Below are 21117 nucleotides of genomic sequence, written 5' to 3' on the forward strand. Positions count from 1 at the left end.
GGACCAGGAAACAAGAATTCATTTAGCAAATAGTTATTGAATACTTTTTCAATGCCAAGCATTGTGTTTGGGTCAGGGAAGACAATAGTCAGGTATGGAGAGAAAGATTTGGTCCCTCCTCTTATGGAGCCAAGAATCCACCAATCCAAATGAGGAAGGAACATGGTGCAGCAGAAAAAAAACAAACGAAAAAAACAAGACAGGATTTAGATCCAAAAGGACCTTCATAAAGACCCAATCCTGATACCTGTGGACAAGTCATTGCATCTCTTTGAGGCTTACTATATTTATCTATAAAATGTAACAAATAGTAATATTTAACTTGCAAGGCCATGTCACCAATCAAATAAAGAAAACATATGTCCAAGTCATAGAAGTTATAAAGTAAAATACAAAATACAGTATCATAACAATAGCTGACATTTATTAAATGTTATTAGGTATCAGGCCAAGTCCTTCTTTTTTTTAAAAAATTTTGGCCTGCTTTTTCAAATTACTTTGTTGGACTATAAAAGTAAAAGAATACAGCACATATTTGGCATAAATCAAATATGCAAATGCAGGGAATAGGAAAGGATTCACTGTCCAGGTAAATGAAGGCAGGCCATCAGCCTCAACACTCCATATATTTTAGTTACGAGCCCAGTTTATGGGAAGACCACCCTGGAGAGAAAATCCACAACAGATGCCCTAACATCAGCTGACAGTACCGTCCGCAGTGCTCAAAGGCTGGGAGGAATCTGGTCCAAACGTAAAACGGCCCTAGTATAAACATTCTAAAGAGAGCTTGTTTGATTCAGTTGATGTGTCTTGGATTTTCTTGGGGGTGAAGGGAGCAACATAAAGGGGTTAGTCCCCTCAGAGCACAAAGACACAGAGGAGAGGCCCAGAGGAGTTACTGCGTCAATCTCACAAAATAAGCAGTGACTCAAGGTAACAGACTGCAGCCAAGGGATGGCTCTGGGGTAGAAAGGAGTAGTAATACTCCAAACTTTCTTTTCCACAACAGGGAAGAGAAAATGAAAGTACACTCAACTTGCAGTGGATCTTTACTTTGGAATGGAACTATCTGGACAGACAAAACCCAGCAATCAAAAATGGCATGATAAATGATTTGATAAGTTCATCCATCCATCCGTTAAAATATTTACTGAGTTATCAGTGTTAGATGCTAAGCAATGCCCTAGACACCAGGGACCTGGAGATAAGTGAGGTGCAATATAGTTTAATGAATTCCAGGGTAGAGGTAAGGGGAGGATGCCATAGGGGACAGAGGACAGGACCCCAATCAACATGGAGAAAGTCAAGGAAGGCTTCCTGGAGTTTTAAGAATTAGTATAAGTTTCCCCAAGTGAAAAGAAATGATTTTAAGTTTGCCAGGCAGAAGGAAGACCTCAGCAAAGACCCAGAGGTGTAAGAGAACATGGGTATGGTATCCTTAGATCCACTGACCAAGAAATTCCCCATGTGGAAAGGCTTTCCATTTCTCTAAGCATTTTGTTATAGGAAAAGTAATGATGGATTCCTTGAACAAATTCCCACAGTCTGGGTCTCAAATCCAAGTGCCTAGAGGGGTAGTTGCTGGAAAAGGAAGTGGTGAGGCAGGCTGGGTGGGGACCACTGTGAAATGAAGGACACTCACCCCTTCTCGAGGGGCAGCCCCTGCACAGCTCTGGCCAGTTCCTTCCACATGGGAATGTGAACCCAGGACTGCTAAATCCTTTTGTTATTTTTTCTAGAGAAGCAGAAAAATCTGGATTTTTATGTGAAGTTTCTTAGTTTTTAAATGTTGGACACTAATTCAAAAAAGAATTTTTTTTCAAGCACAGGGTGGGTCCAACAAAACCCATCTGGGGACCAGATTCAGCTTGCGGGCTGCCAGCCTGTAACCCTGCACATGGGCAGAAATGAGCAACAGGGCAGTGAGGGCCAACGGATAGAGCCCAGGGGCTGGAGGCGGGCTGGACTTGGTGAGAATCCTGGCTCTACCACTTACTTATTGCCTAGCTTTGGGGAAGCAAGCTACTTAAGCCCTCTGGGTCTTGTTTTCCTCATCTGTATAATGGGATAATAATACTGTGTCACTGAGGGGCTTAGATGAAATACTGCATGTAAAGTCCCTCATACAATGCAGATGGTTTAGGAAAATAATCCCAAGAAGAAAAAAAAAAATCCCATGCTAAATAACGAAGTGTTGTCAACCAGAAAGGTTAGCTGGAACTATAAGATTACTTTTTAATGGAAAAGTACAAAGAAGTAATAAAAGCATTATCATTGTGCTATAACATTAGCAAACTATACCAACCACGGATAGTGTCTCATTATTGTTTTTTGTAATATACAGCCTTTTTTTTTTTCTATACTGTAAGTTTCTTAAGACAAATGCATTTATAAGACTGCACAGCCTCATACTTTTTTTTCCCTTTCACATTATAGTGTAAACTTTCTTGTTGCTATACAAATATTTATTATCTACCCAGTACATATGCCAGAAGGATTTTTTTGAAGTCATAAAACAGACCATGTCACACGCATGTTTAAAATCCATCAACCATTTCTCACTGCTTTTAGAATAAAATCGAAATTCCTGTCCACAGCCTCAAGGCTGTGCAGGATCTGGCCCCTGGTCACTTCTCTTACCCCGCCTCCTGCCACTCCCTGCCTTGCTCATACCTGCCAGCCCTGCTGACCTCCTATGCTGATCTCTCAGGTGCTTTCCTCCCCTCATTGAATCTGCTGCTCCCTCTTCCTGAAAGTCTCATCATTCTTGTCAACCAAAACCTCCCAAGAGAGCACACTAGCTATGCCAAATCTGTTCATCTGCCATTCTCCTTCATAGCATTTTCCAGAAAACAAAATCACTTTGCATATGTATTTGTCTCCATGTCTATTTTCTGCTGTTCTATGCTAGAATCTAAGTTCCCAGAAGGCTACCCAGGGCCCTCATCTGTCTTGCTCACCTTGGCAACCCCAGTGCCCATCACATAGGAGACACTCAGCCAAGACTTTTTAAATGAAAAAAATGAACCCACCACCCATTGTTCCCAGCCTCAGATTCTCCTGAAGTCGTTACTTCCAAGTTTTTTCTCTGAAGTAGATTATTCAAACCCTGCAAGGCAAACACTTGAAGAGGCAGTAGAGTAAAATGATGATAAGCCCATTCTATGGGTCTGAAATGCTAAGGTTCAAACCCCAGCCCTGCCATTTATTAGCTGAATAACCTTAGGCAAATTGCTTAACATCTCTGAGGCTGTTTTGTCATCTGTAAAAGGTGAGACCTACCTCACAGGGTGGTTGTGAGGATTCGATGAGTTTAACATGGATGAAATGCTTAGACAAGTATTAGGTATATAATAAGCACTGTATACATTTTAGCTACTGTTTTCATCTAATTCCTTATTCTGTTCTTATTGCTTAGTCCAAAAAGGCTGTAATTTTGGGGACTTCCCTGGTGGTCCAGTGGCTAAGGCTCCGCACTCCCAATTCAGGGGCCCCCGGTTTGATCCCTGGTCAGGGAAGTAGATCTCACATGCCACAACTAAGAGTTCCATGCCACAACTAAAGATCCCACGTGCCAAAACTAAAAGATCCTGCATGCCGCAACGAAGACCCAGCTTAGCCACATAAATAAATACATATGCATATACGTGTGTATGTGTGTGTGTGTGTGTGTGTGTGTGTGTGTGTGTATATATATATATATTTTTTTTTTTTTTTTTAAAGGCTGTAATTTTGTGAAGGCCGAGAACACTTCTGGGTTCCCACAGTGAACTTCACAGGCCCCCACAGGAGGGGGATGGGGGATGGAGCTGTTTGTATGGTTCTTGATGTACGTGTGCTTACATGATACGAGACTAGGAGTAAGACATTTAAATTTTTTGAGCCTCAGTTTCCTCATTTATAAAAAGAGATAATATCTACCCCACAAGACTAGTGTAAAGATTAAATAATCATTGTGGAATAAAATAATTCTGGAGCTGGAGGCACTGGTGAATTTTAGGGGAAACAAGTAGAAGGTATTCAGTAAGTCAATCTGCTTTGCAATTCAAAGCTGGCTGCTTTCTGGTATAGGTATTACACATAGGATGTGGATGATTCAAATAAATGAATGACTCTGAAAATATGTTTTATACTCTTCTACTATTTTCTATGATTGTCTCTGACAACTTTGTGGTCATTTTTAGATGGTTTCCGTAGCTATTATTCAAACAGGAAAAACATACCACTCATTACACTCAGCTACTTAAAATAAGATATTCTAGTGTTTAAAATTCTCTCGATTGGTGCTAGAAATTTATTGACATGCCCATCAGTAGAGACAAACATTTTTATGCACAGTGGAAGTGAGAATTAAACTACTTTTTGAATAAGATATTTTACAAATATCTGACTAAATTATAATAATTCCACAAGGCTGATATTATTATCATCATTTGACAGCTAAGCATGCTGAAACTCAGAGATGCTGACTTAGCCTAAGGTTGCAAAATTGGTAAATGGTGAAGAAAGATTTAAATGCAAGTGTGTTTGGCTTCAAATCCTGTACTTTTTTTGTTGTTACAGAACTGTGTTCTATCTCCCAAAGTTCCAATCTTGTATGAGCTGTACTGCTAAGATCTGATGAATGTAGGTAAATAATATCAGACCTATGCACGAAATTTAAAGCGAGAGTAACTAACAGAAAAAGACTATAGTTTCCACCAAACTGCCGTCAAAAAAGAAATGGCGCATTTCCAAGAAAGAAACTGACATTGTTTATCTTTCATAAAGTTTCAAGATGAGAAACCTAAAGAAAAGAGAATAATTGTTACTATATCATCAAGAAGAAAGAAAGAATAAGGCCAGTCGAGGCCCTTACTGTGCCAGCCTCTTACTGTACAGAAGGGACAAAGACCAGGCTTTCCTGAAGTCTTAACAGAGTTTTCTTTTCAAGAGATCCTACTGCAAAGCATCCAATGCTAGGTGTGCTAGCACCTTCCACAGCTAGCAGGAAGTTATCAAACCACCCCTCTGGGTATCCAAACTCCCAGGTTCCTCCTAAGAATCTACATACACTGGATAAAGCACATTAGAACCAATCAGAGAATCATTTATTCATTTTCCCAATATGTTATCAGGGGAACAGAAGCAGAAGGGCATGGACTGGGGAGATGAAAGGGGCAGATATATTTTCTAAACCCATCAACAAAATCCTCTGACATTCCAGCCAGCTGCTTCCAGACCTTTGGAATGAACAATGAAAACTGCAAACTATAAAATGATTAGTTTTCTGTTCTGCTGACAATAGCAAAAAGAGGAAATGAGTTAAAAGACAGACTGGAATATCTCCATGCATCCGCTACAAGCCAGATAATTATCTTCCATTAACACTGAGCTGTCAGGATCGGCATCAGCCTGTTAACTTGCTTGACCTTCCTCAGCCTGCACCTTGTTACCCTACAATGTTTCATGTTTATAAAGATAGGAGACTCCAGCTGTTCCAGCCTGAGAGAACTTAATTTACATTTGGCCTTCATTAAGATGAGAGTCAGAATCATTGAGACCAAATGGAGAAGCCAGACTGCTGGGGGTTATGAAAAAATCAAATGGCATTTTTCCTTTTATCTGACAATTCTTATTAAGGAGACATACGTCAACCTAAAACACACAAACCTTATATGTAAAGGACATGATTAAAATTCCGTATTGCAGAACTAGGACCCGAGTGGCTTTGCCCAAAAGGTACGGTGGTCCTAGTACATCACTTCTGTCTTCTGAGAAGTCTGAACTCCAAATTCTGCCCAACTCCCTTTGACATCTGATTCCGGGCTAAGGACAAGGAGCACATGAATGACAGCAATACTGAGATGAGTGGTCAGCTCTGACTCCTCCACCTAGCTCACCCCTCATGGCCAATCAGCCTCAATGTCCTGCTGACATTACCCCTAACGACTTCTGGAACCCATCTCCTCTCCATCCCACAGTGCCTAATTCAGGTCTCATCACTTCTCACCTGGAAAACTGCAATAGCTCCTTATTGGCCCACTCAAATCATTCAGAAAATATTTACTGAGTACCTACTATCTGCCAGGCATTTAATTAGGGATAGGGACACAACAAGGAACAAAATGGATATCATCTCCATCCTCCTGTGGATTACTGTGGTTGGAGGGGGTGAGCTTTTATACAAATCATCATACAAATTGACGTGTCATTACAATTTATGAAAGATACAATGAAGTAAAATTAAGAGTACAATGACAAGAGACCTCTGATTTATTTGAGGGTCAGGAAAGGCTTTTTTAAGGACGTGACAATAAAGCTGAGACCTACATGATGAGTTAGAATAATCAATGGTGAGAAGAGGGAAGACTATTCAAGCAGAAGGCACAGCATCAGAGCATCATGAAGACCAGAGGTAAGCAAACTTTTTCTCTAACAGTCCAGAGAGTAAATATTTTCAGCTTTGCAGGCCATGCACTCTCCATCTCAAATACTCAGTTCTACCACTGTAGGGCAAAAGCACCATAGACAGTAGATAAACGAACAAGCGTGGCTGTGCTCCAATAAAACTTTTTTTATGGCCACTAAAATTTTAATTTCCTATCATTTTCACAAGTCACAAAACATGACTCTTCTTTTGATTCTTTTTCAAACATTTGAAAACGTAAAACTCATTCTTAGCTCCCAGGACATCCAAAAACAGGCAACAGGCCAGATTTGGCCCATGGCCCTAGTTTGCCAACCCCTAGTCAAAACTCTGAGGTGGCAAAGAGCTGGTGTGTTTGAGGCACTCTGAGTGGATCCCTGTGGATGGATCAGAGTGAGCAAAGTGACAGACACACAGGAAGCAGAGGAGGGAGGTGAAAATGACGTCATATACCATCTTCTGGGCCAGGTTACAAATTTTGGAGTTTATCCTAAGGGCAAAGCAAGGCCAACTAAGTGCTATAATGAGGAAAGTAAGAAACCTGGTTCTAGGCGAATTCCCTGGTGGTCCAGTGGTTAGGACTTGGTGCTTTAGCTGCTGGGGCCCAGGTTCCATCCCTGGTAGGGGAACTAAGATCCCACAAGCTGCACGGCATGGTCAATAAATAAATGCATACATACTAATAAAAACATAAATAAATAAACTGGTTCTTACTCCCCCCCACACACATTTTCTCACTCTTAATCCAATCTCTTCACCCTGCCAAAGGTATCTAAGACACTTCCCCCCTTGCCTAACAACCATCCACTAATCTCTCTCACCAAATAGGCCCTTAACAAACTGAGCCCGGGCTACTTACCTGGTCTCATTTCCTACTACACTCAGGGAAGCATCCCAGGCTCCTGTCCTAGGGCCTACACACCTTACCATAATGAACCTCATTCTCTCTTGAATACTGTATCCTTCCTGTCTTCTCTACTACGCAAAACCTCCACTCATATCTTGAGGCTCATCTCAAGTAGCTCGTGCAGGGAGCAAATTATTTTCCCTGAAAGCACTCTGCATATTCCTGCATCTCGGCGCTCAGTGCATCTTCTGCTGGCTCTGGTTCCATGCCTCTCTTCTCCTTATGCTCCCCCACCATTGTCCCCAGTGGTCACTGTGCCCCTTGAGGGTAAGGCCGAGTCCTCTTTGTGCCCATGTCCCCAGTTCCTACCACAGTGCTGGTTCACAGCAGGACCTCAGGTAAGATTTGGCAAATTAAGGAATGAATGAAGAGTAAACAAATGGCAGCCCAGTAAACTTGGCACAGACTCTCATGTTCTGACTTCGAACGTGCTGTTGAACAGCAACTCAAGCTACTGTACTCCCCGGTGCCTCAGTCTCCCATAAGCCCAATAAAAAGAAGGTACTGTTTCCCGATTCTCCACACATGGATGCTTTTCAGGATACAAAGGCAGAGCCTTTAGCATTGAAAGTGGTTTTGTGAGTCTGCAGGCCAGCAACATCAGCATCACCTGGGAGCTTGTTAGAAATGCAAATTCTTAGTTCCCACCACAGGGCTACTAAGTCAGAATCTGCAGTTTAACAAGCTCTCCAGGTGATTCATTTACACACTGAAGTTTGAGAAGAGCTGTAAGCTGTGCTGGTAGGCTTTAAGGAGAAGGTACGAAACATGATTTGAGAAGTTGTTTTGATTTTGAATTTGCAATCACAGTAAAACCAAAGGAACTCTCAGCAAGGATTCCTGGGCATGCTTACCAAAAAGACAAAAAAAAAATTGAAAAAGTCTGAAAAACAGATTTGAGGCTCAACCTTCAGCTAGTTAAATGCACAGTGAGGCACTGTTTAGAGCCTTACTCAGAAAATTCTGAAATGGAATTGATTAGATGGATGGATGGATGGATGAATGGATGAATGGATGGATGGATGGTCAGTCTTAGGTCATAATCATTGCCACACAAATCTAGAACTTAATTATTTTCTATGGGCTTTATTTAGTGCAGTTAGATCTCAAGCGCACAGGTAAATATCCTGACAGGTTCACACCAAAGGTATATTTAGATCTCCTGGGATATACAGCCCTGAGCTGGCTACGAAGCAGGTGCTCAACAAGGCTCTGGTACTGCACCAATGACCACCTGCTCAATCCTCCTCACTTAATTCAGAACAGCTATTCCTCACCTGTGGTCCAGAAGGGTGACATAGCCAACCCATTTGTTCTTTTGCACATGTTTAGGCTGGCTTAAAGACCATCACCACCCTCATTCCTGGTCCTTCCCAAAGTGGCATGCTTCACAGAGGATTTTAGTACCGCATGACTAATGGGATGAGCTGGGATTTGGAGACCAGGAGACACAGGTTTAAATTCTGGCTCTATCGTCTGTTTGGGAAAGTCATATAACCCTCTCTCTGAGCCTCAGTTTCCCATGCCATCTACCAGGCAGAGGTTGTTAGGATGAGATCAGTTAAAGCCTATAGCACACATAGCAGAGTGTGGAGGCAGTGCAAATACAAATCAATACACTGATTTGTATTTCAGGATATTTTTGTATCAAGTTTCCAAACTGATCCAGTCCAACTCTCTCACTTTAGAGATGGAAAAAGTGAGGCCTGGGGATGAGAATTGCTTTGCCCAAAGTCACACAGTGTGATGCAAATACAGTCAGAATTAGGATCCTAGAAACCCCTAACTCCTAAAACACTCTGTGTTTTCAAACTCTTAGCAAATATAGAAGTCTTTCTGCAAATTAAAACTTACAAAATGGCTCAATATACTAAACAAGTAACAAGCCACGCCTGCCTTGATTACTGACGCCCTTTTTACTTATCTCCCTTCTGCCCCATGGTGGCAATCCAAGGACACCTCCTCATCACCTTTAAACTCTCCCCAACCCCACATTTGAGTAATTGAAGACTCAATCCACCTGAAACCTCAGGGCCAGTAAATGAATCACGGCAGGTCTTATCATTAGATGTATTCTCTCCTCACCAGACCACCTAGGGGTTTTCAAGTTCCTGCAATTCCCAGAGGACTTGAACTTTCTCACACATCCATCTCTACCGGGAACCATTAAGCTGACATCACCATTCTCCACACTTCATAAATGATTCTAACATCTGGAAATGGGAACCACCTGCAAGTGCCTTAGCCAGAGATCACCTTATCACACAAGGGTATGCAAACACAAGTTCAGGTGAGATGAGAAAGGCATTCCATAAAATGCCACTAAGGCCAAAGATTAATCACTGGGGGCTAAAAGTATGTAGAGAAAGAATGTTCCAGTCAGAAGATTTGGACTTGAATCCCAGCTCTGCCACTTTCTAACTGGAATGATAATTAACCTCTCTGAACTTCAGTAGAACAGCGGATATTAAGAAAATCAATTTCAGAGTCATTTTTAGGTTCAAATCCTGGTTCTGTTGCATACTTATTGAGTCACTTTGGGTGAGCTGACGAATCTCTATTAGCTTTAGTTTTTACAAATACAGAAAAAGAAAAAAACTACTTTATAGGGTTGCCATTAGGATTCAAAGAGATAATCTGCATCAAATACTTATCACAGTGCCTTGCCTGAGTTAAGCAGAATGACTTAACCACAACCGAATCAATAAAATGGGATCAACCTTCCTGAGAGTTGCTGCAAAAATCAAACACAACAGCCGTGATGAGCAGGGTGCCTGGTACCAATAGATTCAGTAAATGGAATCCTCTGCTATTATGAGTAATCGCTCCTCAACCCTATGCACTTACCTCTTTTAGCCACAGAAGCTTCGGGGCCTGCATTTCCACGGACATCACACCGCCAACGTACTGCAGGACACTGTGCTTGGTTTCGTTGATCCTGTGGACCTGAGTGACCGCCCGGTGGTCCAGCCACATAATGATGTTTCGATGAGAATCCCCTAGCAAAAACAAGGGAGATGAGGACACAGGTGCATCCTTATCCTTCTAATTTTCAAGGGGGCACTTATGGATTCCCAAGGGCAAAAATCTGCAAAACTGCTTGTATAATTTCACACATCAACAAGAAACAAGTGAAAGGACCACCACCAACACTGACTAGTACATCCTACCCAAATCTCGGCCCCTTCAAGAGATGTGCTCTTTGACTACAGTCCCAGGGTTAAACGTCTAAAGGAAAAACCAGTCAAGATCCACCAATTAATTGTATTACCATTCATTCTCTCTCAACTTTTCCCCTTCCTTTCCTATCCCACCTATTCTAGAAAAACTTTTCTGGGTATATACTCAAGAAAAGAGCCAATGAAATAAGCCTAAAACAATACTTCAGCTTTTTAAGGTATGTCTCCTTGAAATATGGACAAATATTTTAGGTATAATATCATATACATTTACATAATGGCTTTTATTTGCCTATATTCTCACTTCCTCTAGTCACTCTAATTAAAATTAGTTAATTTAAGTGTTTTTCCTTACTCGGTTGGTTTGTTTGGTGGGGTGGGAATCACTGGAATTTTTTTTCCATTCTGGAACAAGGCAGACCTAATGGGGAACGTTCTTTCAGTATAGGCAGAAATATTGAGAAAGTTATTTAATTTTTCTTAGCCTAAGTGTCCTTATCTGAAAAATGTAGCATATAAGGCTTAACTGAGATTTTTCATTCATTGAACAAAAGATAATGTGCATAAAGGATATGGCAAGTACTTGTCACATAGTAGGCCCTCAAGAGGAATAAATCACAGGAAACAGAATTTAAAATCAGCTGGAAAAGGAGACTGGGCAGTGTCCCTCACATCCTACCTCTACCATCCTGCGGCCCACAGAGAAACTAATTGTCCCTTTCCCTCTTCCCCAGACTCTGCTAATTCATCCTGCACTGATGGGCAAGCCAATATTCTTTTCACAGTCCTCTGCTTCCTCTGATGGCAAAATGCAGAGAACAGCAAGGAATATACCTGGGAGATTATAAACGGGGAAGATAAAAGGGACCCAAGAGTAATTGAGATAGGCACTTCACACGTTATTTTACTTATTGGCAAAATAACTGCAGCAATTATATAATTTTGCTAATAATGAGTGTTTATAAACCTGCGCATGCACGTTTGTGTGTGTGTGTCCCAAGCCTTGTGCTGAACCTCTTGCACACATCGTCTCATTTAATCCTTAAAACAACTCTGAGATCTAGGCCGTTTTCAATGACAAACTGACTCCGAGATTGAAGACATGCCTACTACCTCACAGCTGGGAAAAGCACAAAGTGTGCTTTGAAAGTAGATCTGTGCAGGAAATGGATAAATAAATTAGTAAAACAAATTTAAACTCGAGCTACACACATCAACATGAATAATGACACCAGCTGGGGTATTTTTAAACACAGTATATATTGTTTGTTGTTGTGGGTATACACACATGTGGTAAAAGCACAGAAGAAATGTGTTTGTGAACACCAGCTATGGCAGAACCATTACCTGCTGGGCAGAGGGGCAGGGGAGGAGGAGGGCATGGACTGAAGCTTCAAGTGGTTCTTTCTTAAAAAAAAAAAAAAGGACTTGTGGCAAATGTGGCAAAACCTCATCTGTTTATCCTCATACATACATAGGAGGCTGTTATCTTATTTTCCTTACTCTTCCATATATTTGAAAAAGAATTTTTAAAACTTACCAAAAAAGTCAGCCTAAGGACACATCTAAATTAGGTCATCATCATAATGAGTCAAGGACTCACTCATTGGTTTGCCGGCCTGGAGAGATTTCAGGTCCCACAAAAACTCCTCAAACAACAGTAATACATTTAAATTAAGAGAAAGTACATGAACCCTTCCATAGGTACATCTAAGATTTTGTTTAAACAGCTGAGTGATTCTACTGTATGTCAAAACTGCTTAAAGTTCTGGTTCTCAACCCTAGTTTCACATTAGAATCTCCTGGGATAGCTTTAAAAATACTGATGTCCAGGTCCTATTCCAGAACCATCACAGAATCAGACTGTGGGTATGTGGGCACACATTCGTAAACACACACACACACAATGTGGGTGTGTGGGTGTTGGGGGGGACAATATCTGCATTGCATCTTAAATATTGTATAGAATCTGTCTGCAGCTGCTTCAAGACAAAAACACCTGTTGCTAAACTTTCTATTGTAAAGACAGACCGATCAGCCACTACCTCTACATGAAGAGGCTCTCAGAACGACACACTGAGCATTGTGTAGAATCAATTACTTTATTATATTTATTATGATTATTAATTAACAATGTTCATTACAGACAACAACCTGGAAGTTAATCTTTTTTTCAGTGCCTGTAGAAAATCACAAATAAATGACTCCACTGAAAGTTCATTTCATCTTTTATTAAGCATCTGCTACATGCCAGGCACAGGGCTGGGTGCTGGGATACCAAGAAGAATGTGCCACAGTCTCTGTCCTTACGGAACATGTGGGTAAGTGGAAAAACAGCCTGTATGGAGTGATGACTGCTGGGACAGAAGTCCTGGACATGGTACAGAGAGAAGGAAGAGCATAGAGAAGGCCCCAGTTAGCTGAGCCCGAGGCTGCACAGGGAGCTTCCAAGAGGCAGGAAAGCTTTAGGTTAATTCTGAAAATGCCTGGCCATTGGATAAGCAGGTGAAGAAGGAGTGAGGGAGGAGGGGCTACACAATAGAAACAGCACGTGAAACCAACAGAGCACAGACCCATAAAGGCATCATATTTTAAGAGAACTGGAAATAATCTGGTAGAGCAGAATTTGGGTTACATAGTCAGTTTACCTTAGGGCAGATCATTTATCCCTGTACTCATTAAATTAATACTGTGAAGACCTCACAGGAGGTGTTCCAGGGATACTTGAAGGAAATAACTGTGAATCAGAAAACCATCTAAATATTAGGTTTCTGTTACAGAGTAACCTAGGTAGTAACTTCCTCCCTGACCCTAAATTATCTCCCTGGGTTCCTCTCCCTCCCAAGAGCTACTGTGGCTGGAATGATTCACCCAGTCATGGTCTGAGCTAGGTGGGTTGCAGAGGTAGGAAGCACACAGCAATGGCACCTCTGTCCAACCCAGCACTGGTCTGATCTTGAAAAGGAAGAAAGACCAAATAAGAAAAGGCAAACAATGAGACTATTTTATCTTGTAGGTCAGTGTTCTCAAACTAGTGTACTTAATTTCCTTGGGATTTTTTTTTTCTTTTTCTTTTTCTTTTCGGTTACCATCTAAAAAAGGTAAGTTTTGCTGGTCTTATGGGTTTGGTTTTAATGGTGATGGTTAATTTCCTGACCCCACTCCCTGCTCTTCACAATTACTCCAATTAACCAATCAAGAATGGGTCATTATCAGGTAAGCAGAAGTCTTTAAAGACCCTCTTAATTCATCCTTAAAATTTGAATTTCATTTTCTAGTACAGGCTAATCCATTGCAGTTAAAATCTAACCTTAATAGAACCTGTTGAAAGGCAAGAAACTGGTGAGGGCACATGCAGCTGGATGCATTTGATGAATGGGTACATTTTAACCTTTTAGGTGGAATACAATTTTTTCAACACTTATAATTCAGGTTGCAACCTAGGTAACACTTTTAATAGGAGAACTGTCAACAGGAGGCAATTCTCTCTACAATGAGAAAAAAGATGGCATCTGGGAGGGTGCTGGGATAAGCAGGTTTAACAAGGAACTCTTCCTTTACTTCAGATGTTCTTATTCCTAATGTTTTAGCTGTCCATTCATCTGCACCCAGTAATTCTCCACATGTTAGAATTATCGAGAAAACTTTAAAAACACTGATGCCCTAGCCTCACCCCAAGCCAACTGAATACAAACCCTGGGGGTAAGGCTCATGAATTGGTAATCTTAAAAGATCTCCAGTTGATTCTAATATGCTACCAGAGTTAAAAACCATGTGTTTTAGCAGATTAGAAGGTACAGAGTCCTTGGAACTTAGGGCTCTTAACATCTAAAATCCCATCCAAGATGAGAATTCCTCCCACAGCCTCCCTAACGGACCATCAACTGACCGCTACTTAAAACAAGCCAACAGAGAAGTGCTGGCAGCCTCCCCAAGCAGCCCACTCCATGGCTGGAGAGGGCTTGCTGCTGCTGAACTGAGGTCTGTAGGTTCAGTCCCATTCCTTGGGTCTCTGCTCTCTGAAGTGGTCTAGACGGGGGCTGCCCTGTCCTCCTGGGCCGGAACAATGCCAGCTGAGCCAGTGGTCAGCCACTGAGAACAAGGACCACTCATATTCGTCTCTGAAGCCCCAACACTACATCAGACAGGGATTGGCACACAGGGGGTGCTAGTAAATGTGGCATGAATAGAAAAAAATGTGTGTGTGTAAAAGATGGCCACCATTACCACTGTGCTCTAATCATTCATCCATTTGCATACTTTTGCAGGGCATGTCATTTATAAAAATCACTGTTCCATGCATTAGGTCCATAGGAGTAAGTAAGACACATTCTCCTAACTTAAGGAATTCATAACCGGACTGAAGAAACTTTTCTGAGCATTCAGGCGTCTGGCTCTCACTTAATTCTCACAGCAAAGCTACTATTTCATTATGCCCATTCTTTCAGAGGAGAAACCAAGCCATGGAGATGTTAAGTGACTCACTCAAGGTGTCAAAGCTCAGCAGCAGCAGGGCTAAGATCTGGGATTGCCTGACTCCAATGACAGGGTGTCCCAGTGTGCCCCAGTATCCATAGCCGCCAATTAAGAAAGGTGTTGCTACAGCAGTGTCCACTACTAAGGATTCTTTAATACAGCCTAGCCCAAAACATGCTTGTGATACCTACGTTGGCAACAACCGACTGAAAATGCAGAGTCACACTCCTTTAGATGGAGCATGCAATTTCCAGTGCACCATAGTCTCCACTGCTCCCAAATGTCTGCCACTCATCAAAAGGTTAAATGTCAGTTGAAATTTATCTCTGCACATGTGCTGTTGTTTTTCTCAAATCTGGCGCACTATATTCATTTACATTACCTACCTGACTTTTGGGTTTGCAACCTCAGTGCTAGCACTACTGGTTAGAGTATCCCAAAAGGGACACATCCTCACCACCCATGAAAAATTTCTGCAGTGGATAAAAGTTGGCACTTACATTTGAAACAGCTCATTACAGTACTCATGAGTGTAATGAGAGAGTGCAATGAGAGTGTAATGAGAGTGTATTAGAACAACGTCATTAAATGGGAATGTCTTTGGTCTGGCTATTGAAAATAGAGAGACCATTTGTTTCCAGCTTTTGTGTGATATATGGTCCGGTCTGTCTTATTCTATTTTCTTTAAGTGAACTTGATTCATCCACTCAAATGAATGTGGTGGAGGAGCTTCATATGCAAAACAACTGCAGGCACAGACAACACTCCCTTCCTTGAAAAGGCCCAGACCACTTATCTGTTTCAAGGCTACTCACTCTGAGCTAATGATCCCATGTCCATCCTACATCAGATTTTCTACTGTGGCTCCTGTGCATTACGGAGCCAAGTCTCTTCCTAATCCACCTAATCCCAATGTCACCCCTCTCCTACTAACTGCTGCCCAAGCTTTAACCTCTAGGGACATGATTTCGGGGCTCCATGCTCCACCTGTAAATCTCACTAACAGTGATAACACTGATATCATGCTCCACCTGGGCCCCAGCCAGTCTCCCACCACCAAGAAAAGAGAGAGAAATGGTCCTACCTTCATGATTCACTGGTAAAGGATGAAACTGCTTATCCAAAACAACCAGAGAACACGTGGCATCAAACCCAAGACCTCGAATTTGGTTTAAATCAATCCCTTGTACAACTTTCTGTTTTAAAAACAAATAAACAAAAACATAAATTAAAATACAGGCTTTTAAAAGACTGAAAACAGTTATGACTAGAAGGAAATGAATGGCAGAATAAAGTATTTACAACAGAAAAATAAAAGTTCAGTATCACTAAAATATCAGAAGATCCTATAAATTAATTTAAAAGACAACCAATCTAATTGGAAACTAAGCAAAGGACATGACAAGTCACTTCATAAAATAAAAAGAAATAGTCAAAGAGTATATAAAAAGATTCCCAACTCCACTAAAATTAAATAAATGCAAATAAAAATACCCCAATCTTTGTTTTTCTTATTGGCAAAAATGTAAAAAATTCAGAGTATATAGTAGTGGCAAGACAGAGAGAAGTGGACCTTCTTTTACATTATTCTAACAGTGTGATAATTTAGTACAAATTTTAAAGAATATAGTATAGTATTTATTAAAATTTAAAAATGCATAACTTTTGACCCAGCAATCCTACTTCTAGGAACCTATCTTAGTGAATTATTAGCATGAGTAAGTAAAATTACATATAAACAAATGTTAACTGTTTAAGAATACACCTAAAAATTGGAAGAACTATTTTTATTAAATAAATTATGGTATTCTTGTAAAACAGAATTTTCTACAGCCATTAAAAATGAAGAAGTAGAGAAGCATCTTCTGAGTGTGGTAGTATGAAGAGGTTGGCAAATCTTCTTAGCAAAATAAAAGCATAAAACTGGACAAAATCATCAAAAACAACCATTTTGGGGCTATGGAACTTGGCCGGAGCCACATAAGAAACTGAGAAACAGTCTTTCTTGAAAAACAAAATTGTACCTAAAACATTCCCACAAAACAACAACTCTAGGACCAGATGGATTCATTGGGAAGTTCTGTGAAACATTCAAAGAATAAACAATACCACTCCTATACAAATTTGTTTAGGATATAGTGAAGGAGAGAACATTTTCCAACATTTCATGGCCAATACTACCCTGATACCAAAGCCAAACAAAGATATCAAATTAAAAGGACACTGTAGACCAATAACTGCCATGAACATAAGTGTAAAAATCCTTAACAAAATATTAACAAACCAATATTGCAACATATAAAACATTCATTTATACACCATGACCATGTGGGGTTACCCCAGGAATGCAAGAGTCGTTTAATATCCATAAATCAATTAATGTATAACATATACTAACAGAATAAAGCACAAATACCAAATGATCATCTCAACAGATGCAAAAAATAAATAAATAAATAAATAAATAAATAAAAAACACTCAATAAACCAAGAAAGAAGGGATCTTCCACACCTGATAAACAGCATCTACAAAAACCTATAGTCAACATCATACTTTACAATAAAATGAATGATTCCTTCCAATTAAAAACAAAGCAAGGCTGTTCTCTTTCACCACTTCTATTCAACCTTGTACTAGCGGTTCTGGCCAATGCAATAAGGCAAGAAAAAGACAGTTAAAGCATACAGATCGGAAAGGAAGAAGTTAAAGTGTATTATTTTGCAGAAGACATAATCCCATGTGCAGAAAATCCTTAGAAATTTATCAAAAAGAAAAATCTACCTGAACTAATAAGCAACCTTAGTAAGATCACAGGATACAAGATTAACATATAAAAGTCAATTGCATTTCTATACACTAGCAACTAACATATCAAAATTGAAATACAAAAATAATTCTGATCACAGTAGCATCAGAAAAACAAAATACTCAGGAATTAATTTATCAAAAGAAGTTCAAGACCTATACTCCAAAAACTACAAAACATTGCTACAAAAGAAACTACAAATTGGAGAAATATGCCATATTCATGAAATGGAAAATTCAACATTGTTGAGATGGCAATCTCAAATTAATCTACAGATTCTACACAACACCTATTAAAATCCCAGAAGGTTTTTTTTAAGAAAATGACAAGCTGTTCCTAATTTATACAGAAATGTAAAGGACATAGAAAAGCCTAAACACTTTTGAAAAGAAAGAACAAAGTTGTAGAACTTACGCTACCTGATTTTAACTTACAATAAAATTACCATTACTAAGTCAGTGTGGCATTGGCATAAGGATAAATTTATACATCAATGGAACAGACTAGAAACATAAGAAATATACCCAAACTTATATGGTCAATTGATTTTTTATAAGGTGCCAAGACAATTCAACCAGGTAAGGACAGACTGTATGACAGTAGTACTAAAACAACTAAATGCCCACATGCAAAAAAAAAAAAAGAACATATACTTTTTGACTTTTACCTTACACCATACACAAAAATTGACTCAAAAAATGTATCATATCCCCAAACGTAAGAATTAAAACTATAAAACTTACAGGAGAAAATCTTTATGACATGAGCTAGACAAAGATTTATTAAAAAGCAAGACTCATAAAAGAAAAAGTAATAAATTTGACTTCATCAAAATTTTTAAAATTTTGCTCTTTAAAAGAAACAGTAAGAAAATGAAAAGATAAGCTAAACATCAGGAGAAAACATTTGTAATTCATACACCTGATAACAGACATATATGGAATATATAAAGAACTCTTATAACGCAATAATAAGAGGATAAACAATCCAGTTACATAATGGGCAAAAGATTTAAATATACACATCACCAAAGAAGACAAATGGCCAAAGCACACAAAAATATGCTCAACATCATTAGTCATTAAGGAAATGCATATTAAAATCACAAAGAGCTACTACTACACACCTACAATAACAGCTATAATAAAAAAGTGACAATACCAAGTGTTAGAAAATTATGGAGAAAGTGGAATCCTCGTACATTGCTGGTGGAAATGTAAAATACAGCCATTTTGGGAAAGAAGTTTGGCACTTTGTGAAACATAATTTACCACACAACTCAGCAATTTCACTCCTAGGTATCCACCCAGGAAAAATAAAAATGTATGTCAACATAAAGACTTGTATGTGAATATTCACAGCAGCATTGTTCATAATACCCTAAAACTGTAAACAAATCAAATGTTCATCATGGTTTAACCAAATGTTGAAACCATGTGTGTTATATCCATACAATAGTATAGTACTCAGCAAGAGTACTATCTGTGCAACCACAAGAATGAACCTTAAAAACATTATGCTAAGTGAAAGAAGTCACACACAAAAGAAGGCATCTTGAATGATTCCATTTATGTGAAATTTCTAGAAAAGAATAACTATAAAGACAGAAAACAGTTATCTATGACTGGGGCTGGGGACTGACTACAAACAGGCATAAGGGAACTTTTGGGGGGTAACAGAACTATTCTAAAATTGAATTATGGGGATGATTGCACAAATGTGTAAATTTAATAAAATCACTGAATTATACATTTACAATGGATGATTTTATAGTATGTAAATTATACCCCAAGCTGTTAAATATTTTTTTACGAAGTTGAGCTATAAAAGACAAAATGGAAATACATCCATGATATATTAATAAGGTACAAAAAAACCAAAAAGAATATACAACAAACTGCTAATAGTGGTTGCCTCTGAGAACAGAAATGACAGCTGGAGGAGATGGGAGATTTTTCACTTTGTCATGTAATTTTTTAAGCTGGAGAATAACAGACTTATTGATTAATTCTATTTTTAAATTTTTGTTTCTATGGTTTCCTTTTGTGAAAAAGCATGAGTGATCATACTCATTAACATTTCCTGCCAACTTAAAACATGACAATAACCTTTTAAATACCACAAAAGTCAACTCAAATGTGTCCATCACCATTTAAAATGCACAAGTCTTCTTTTTTCCTGTTTTGGAATGTTGGGCTTGTCATTTAGGATTCTGTTTCTTACTATTTAATGGGTTCCTCAAATAAGAACTACACACAATTATTACAGATTTTTCAACACAGAAAAGCATTAATTTTTTTCAAATAATAACAATAAATTATAAAATGCCACCATATATTGAGCACCTATTGAGTGCCAGGTACTTACAAACATCATCTTATTTAATCCTTACAAAGCCCACTGAGGAAACATTTAGTATTTCCATTTCTTAAAAAAATAAGTGGAAGACTGGGGAGGGAAGGGAACAGCAAGCGGGCTCCAAAGATTGAGAATTTGAACTTAATCCTGTCGTACAGCCAGTCGATGGCAGAGCCAGAATTCAAACTCAGAGCCTGTGTTCTTCCTACTCCACCACTGCCTGCCTGCCCAAGAGACTCACGCTGCAGAGAGGGCATGTGCTCTATGCAAGAACATCGCTAGTGAGCCATCTGGGATGCCTGGCAATATCTTTGCCCCACATCACCAGGTGAATGCCCTGTACACCTTTACTACACTGATCCATCAAGACTTAGAGGAATGTGAGCCGCAAACCCAAGTCCCTGTCAGCATGGCCTCATGACAATGACCCACAAAGACCTGGTTTCAGATCCTAGCTCTGTCACTCTGGCTATGTGACCCAGGGCATGTTACACAATTCCAGCCATTCTAATCACCCCCTTGCCTTGCTGGATCATGTCTCTGTAGCATTTATAAGCATGGCCTCCTCTACCTGGAATGTCCTTCCAACTTGGCTTGGAAATCACTGGGTAGTGGCTAAGATCAATGGTACTGGGTGCAGACTCCCTGAGTTTGAAACCTGGCTCTGCCACCGACTAGTCATGTGACTTTGGGAAGCCAGAAAACCAGTTTCCTTGGTTACACAAAGCTATTACTTAGACCTACATCTCCTAATGATGTTATGAGAATTCAGCAAAATAAGGTGTGATTAGCCCAACATCTGGCATTTGGTGCACAATAAGTAGCAGCCATTATTTGAGGAAATTAGCTGCCTCCAATCTTCTTTGAACTCATGGAGCATCAATCTATCAATCAACAAGCCAGCCCTAACTTCTACCTGTCTTGCAGCCCTATTGGTCTCTGTGCCCAGACAGTGCACGCCTGACTTGGACAAGCCCACCC

General features: G+C 39.7%; 1 protein-coding gene across 8 annotated transcripts in view; it reads right to left on the minus strand.

Annotated features, from left to right (window-relative positions):
- FGGY (FGGY carbohydrate kinase domain containing) overlaps positions 1-21117 on the minus strand; it is a 416066-nt gene that overhangs the window by 360158 nt on the left and 34791 nt on the right. For all 8 annotated transcript variants that reach the window (XM_082418647.1, XM_082418641.1, XM_082418642.1 and 5 more), the window contains 2 exons: positions 16056-16167; positions 10164-10315 (listed from right to left, as the gene is read on the minus strand). In XM_082418647.1, coding sequence (XP_082274773.1) covers positions 10164-10315; positions 16056-16167 — 264 coding nt within the window. The remainder of the gene's footprint in view (positions 1-10163; positions 10316-16055; positions 16168-21117) is intronic.

This window comes from Balaenoptera physalus, assembly GCF_965194825.1.
Source record: "Balaenoptera physalus genome assembly, chromosome: 1".
In the NCBI taxonomy this organism is placed as follows: Eukaryota; Metazoa; Chordata; class Mammalia; order Artiodactyla; family Balaenopteridae; genus Balaenoptera; species Balaenoptera physalus.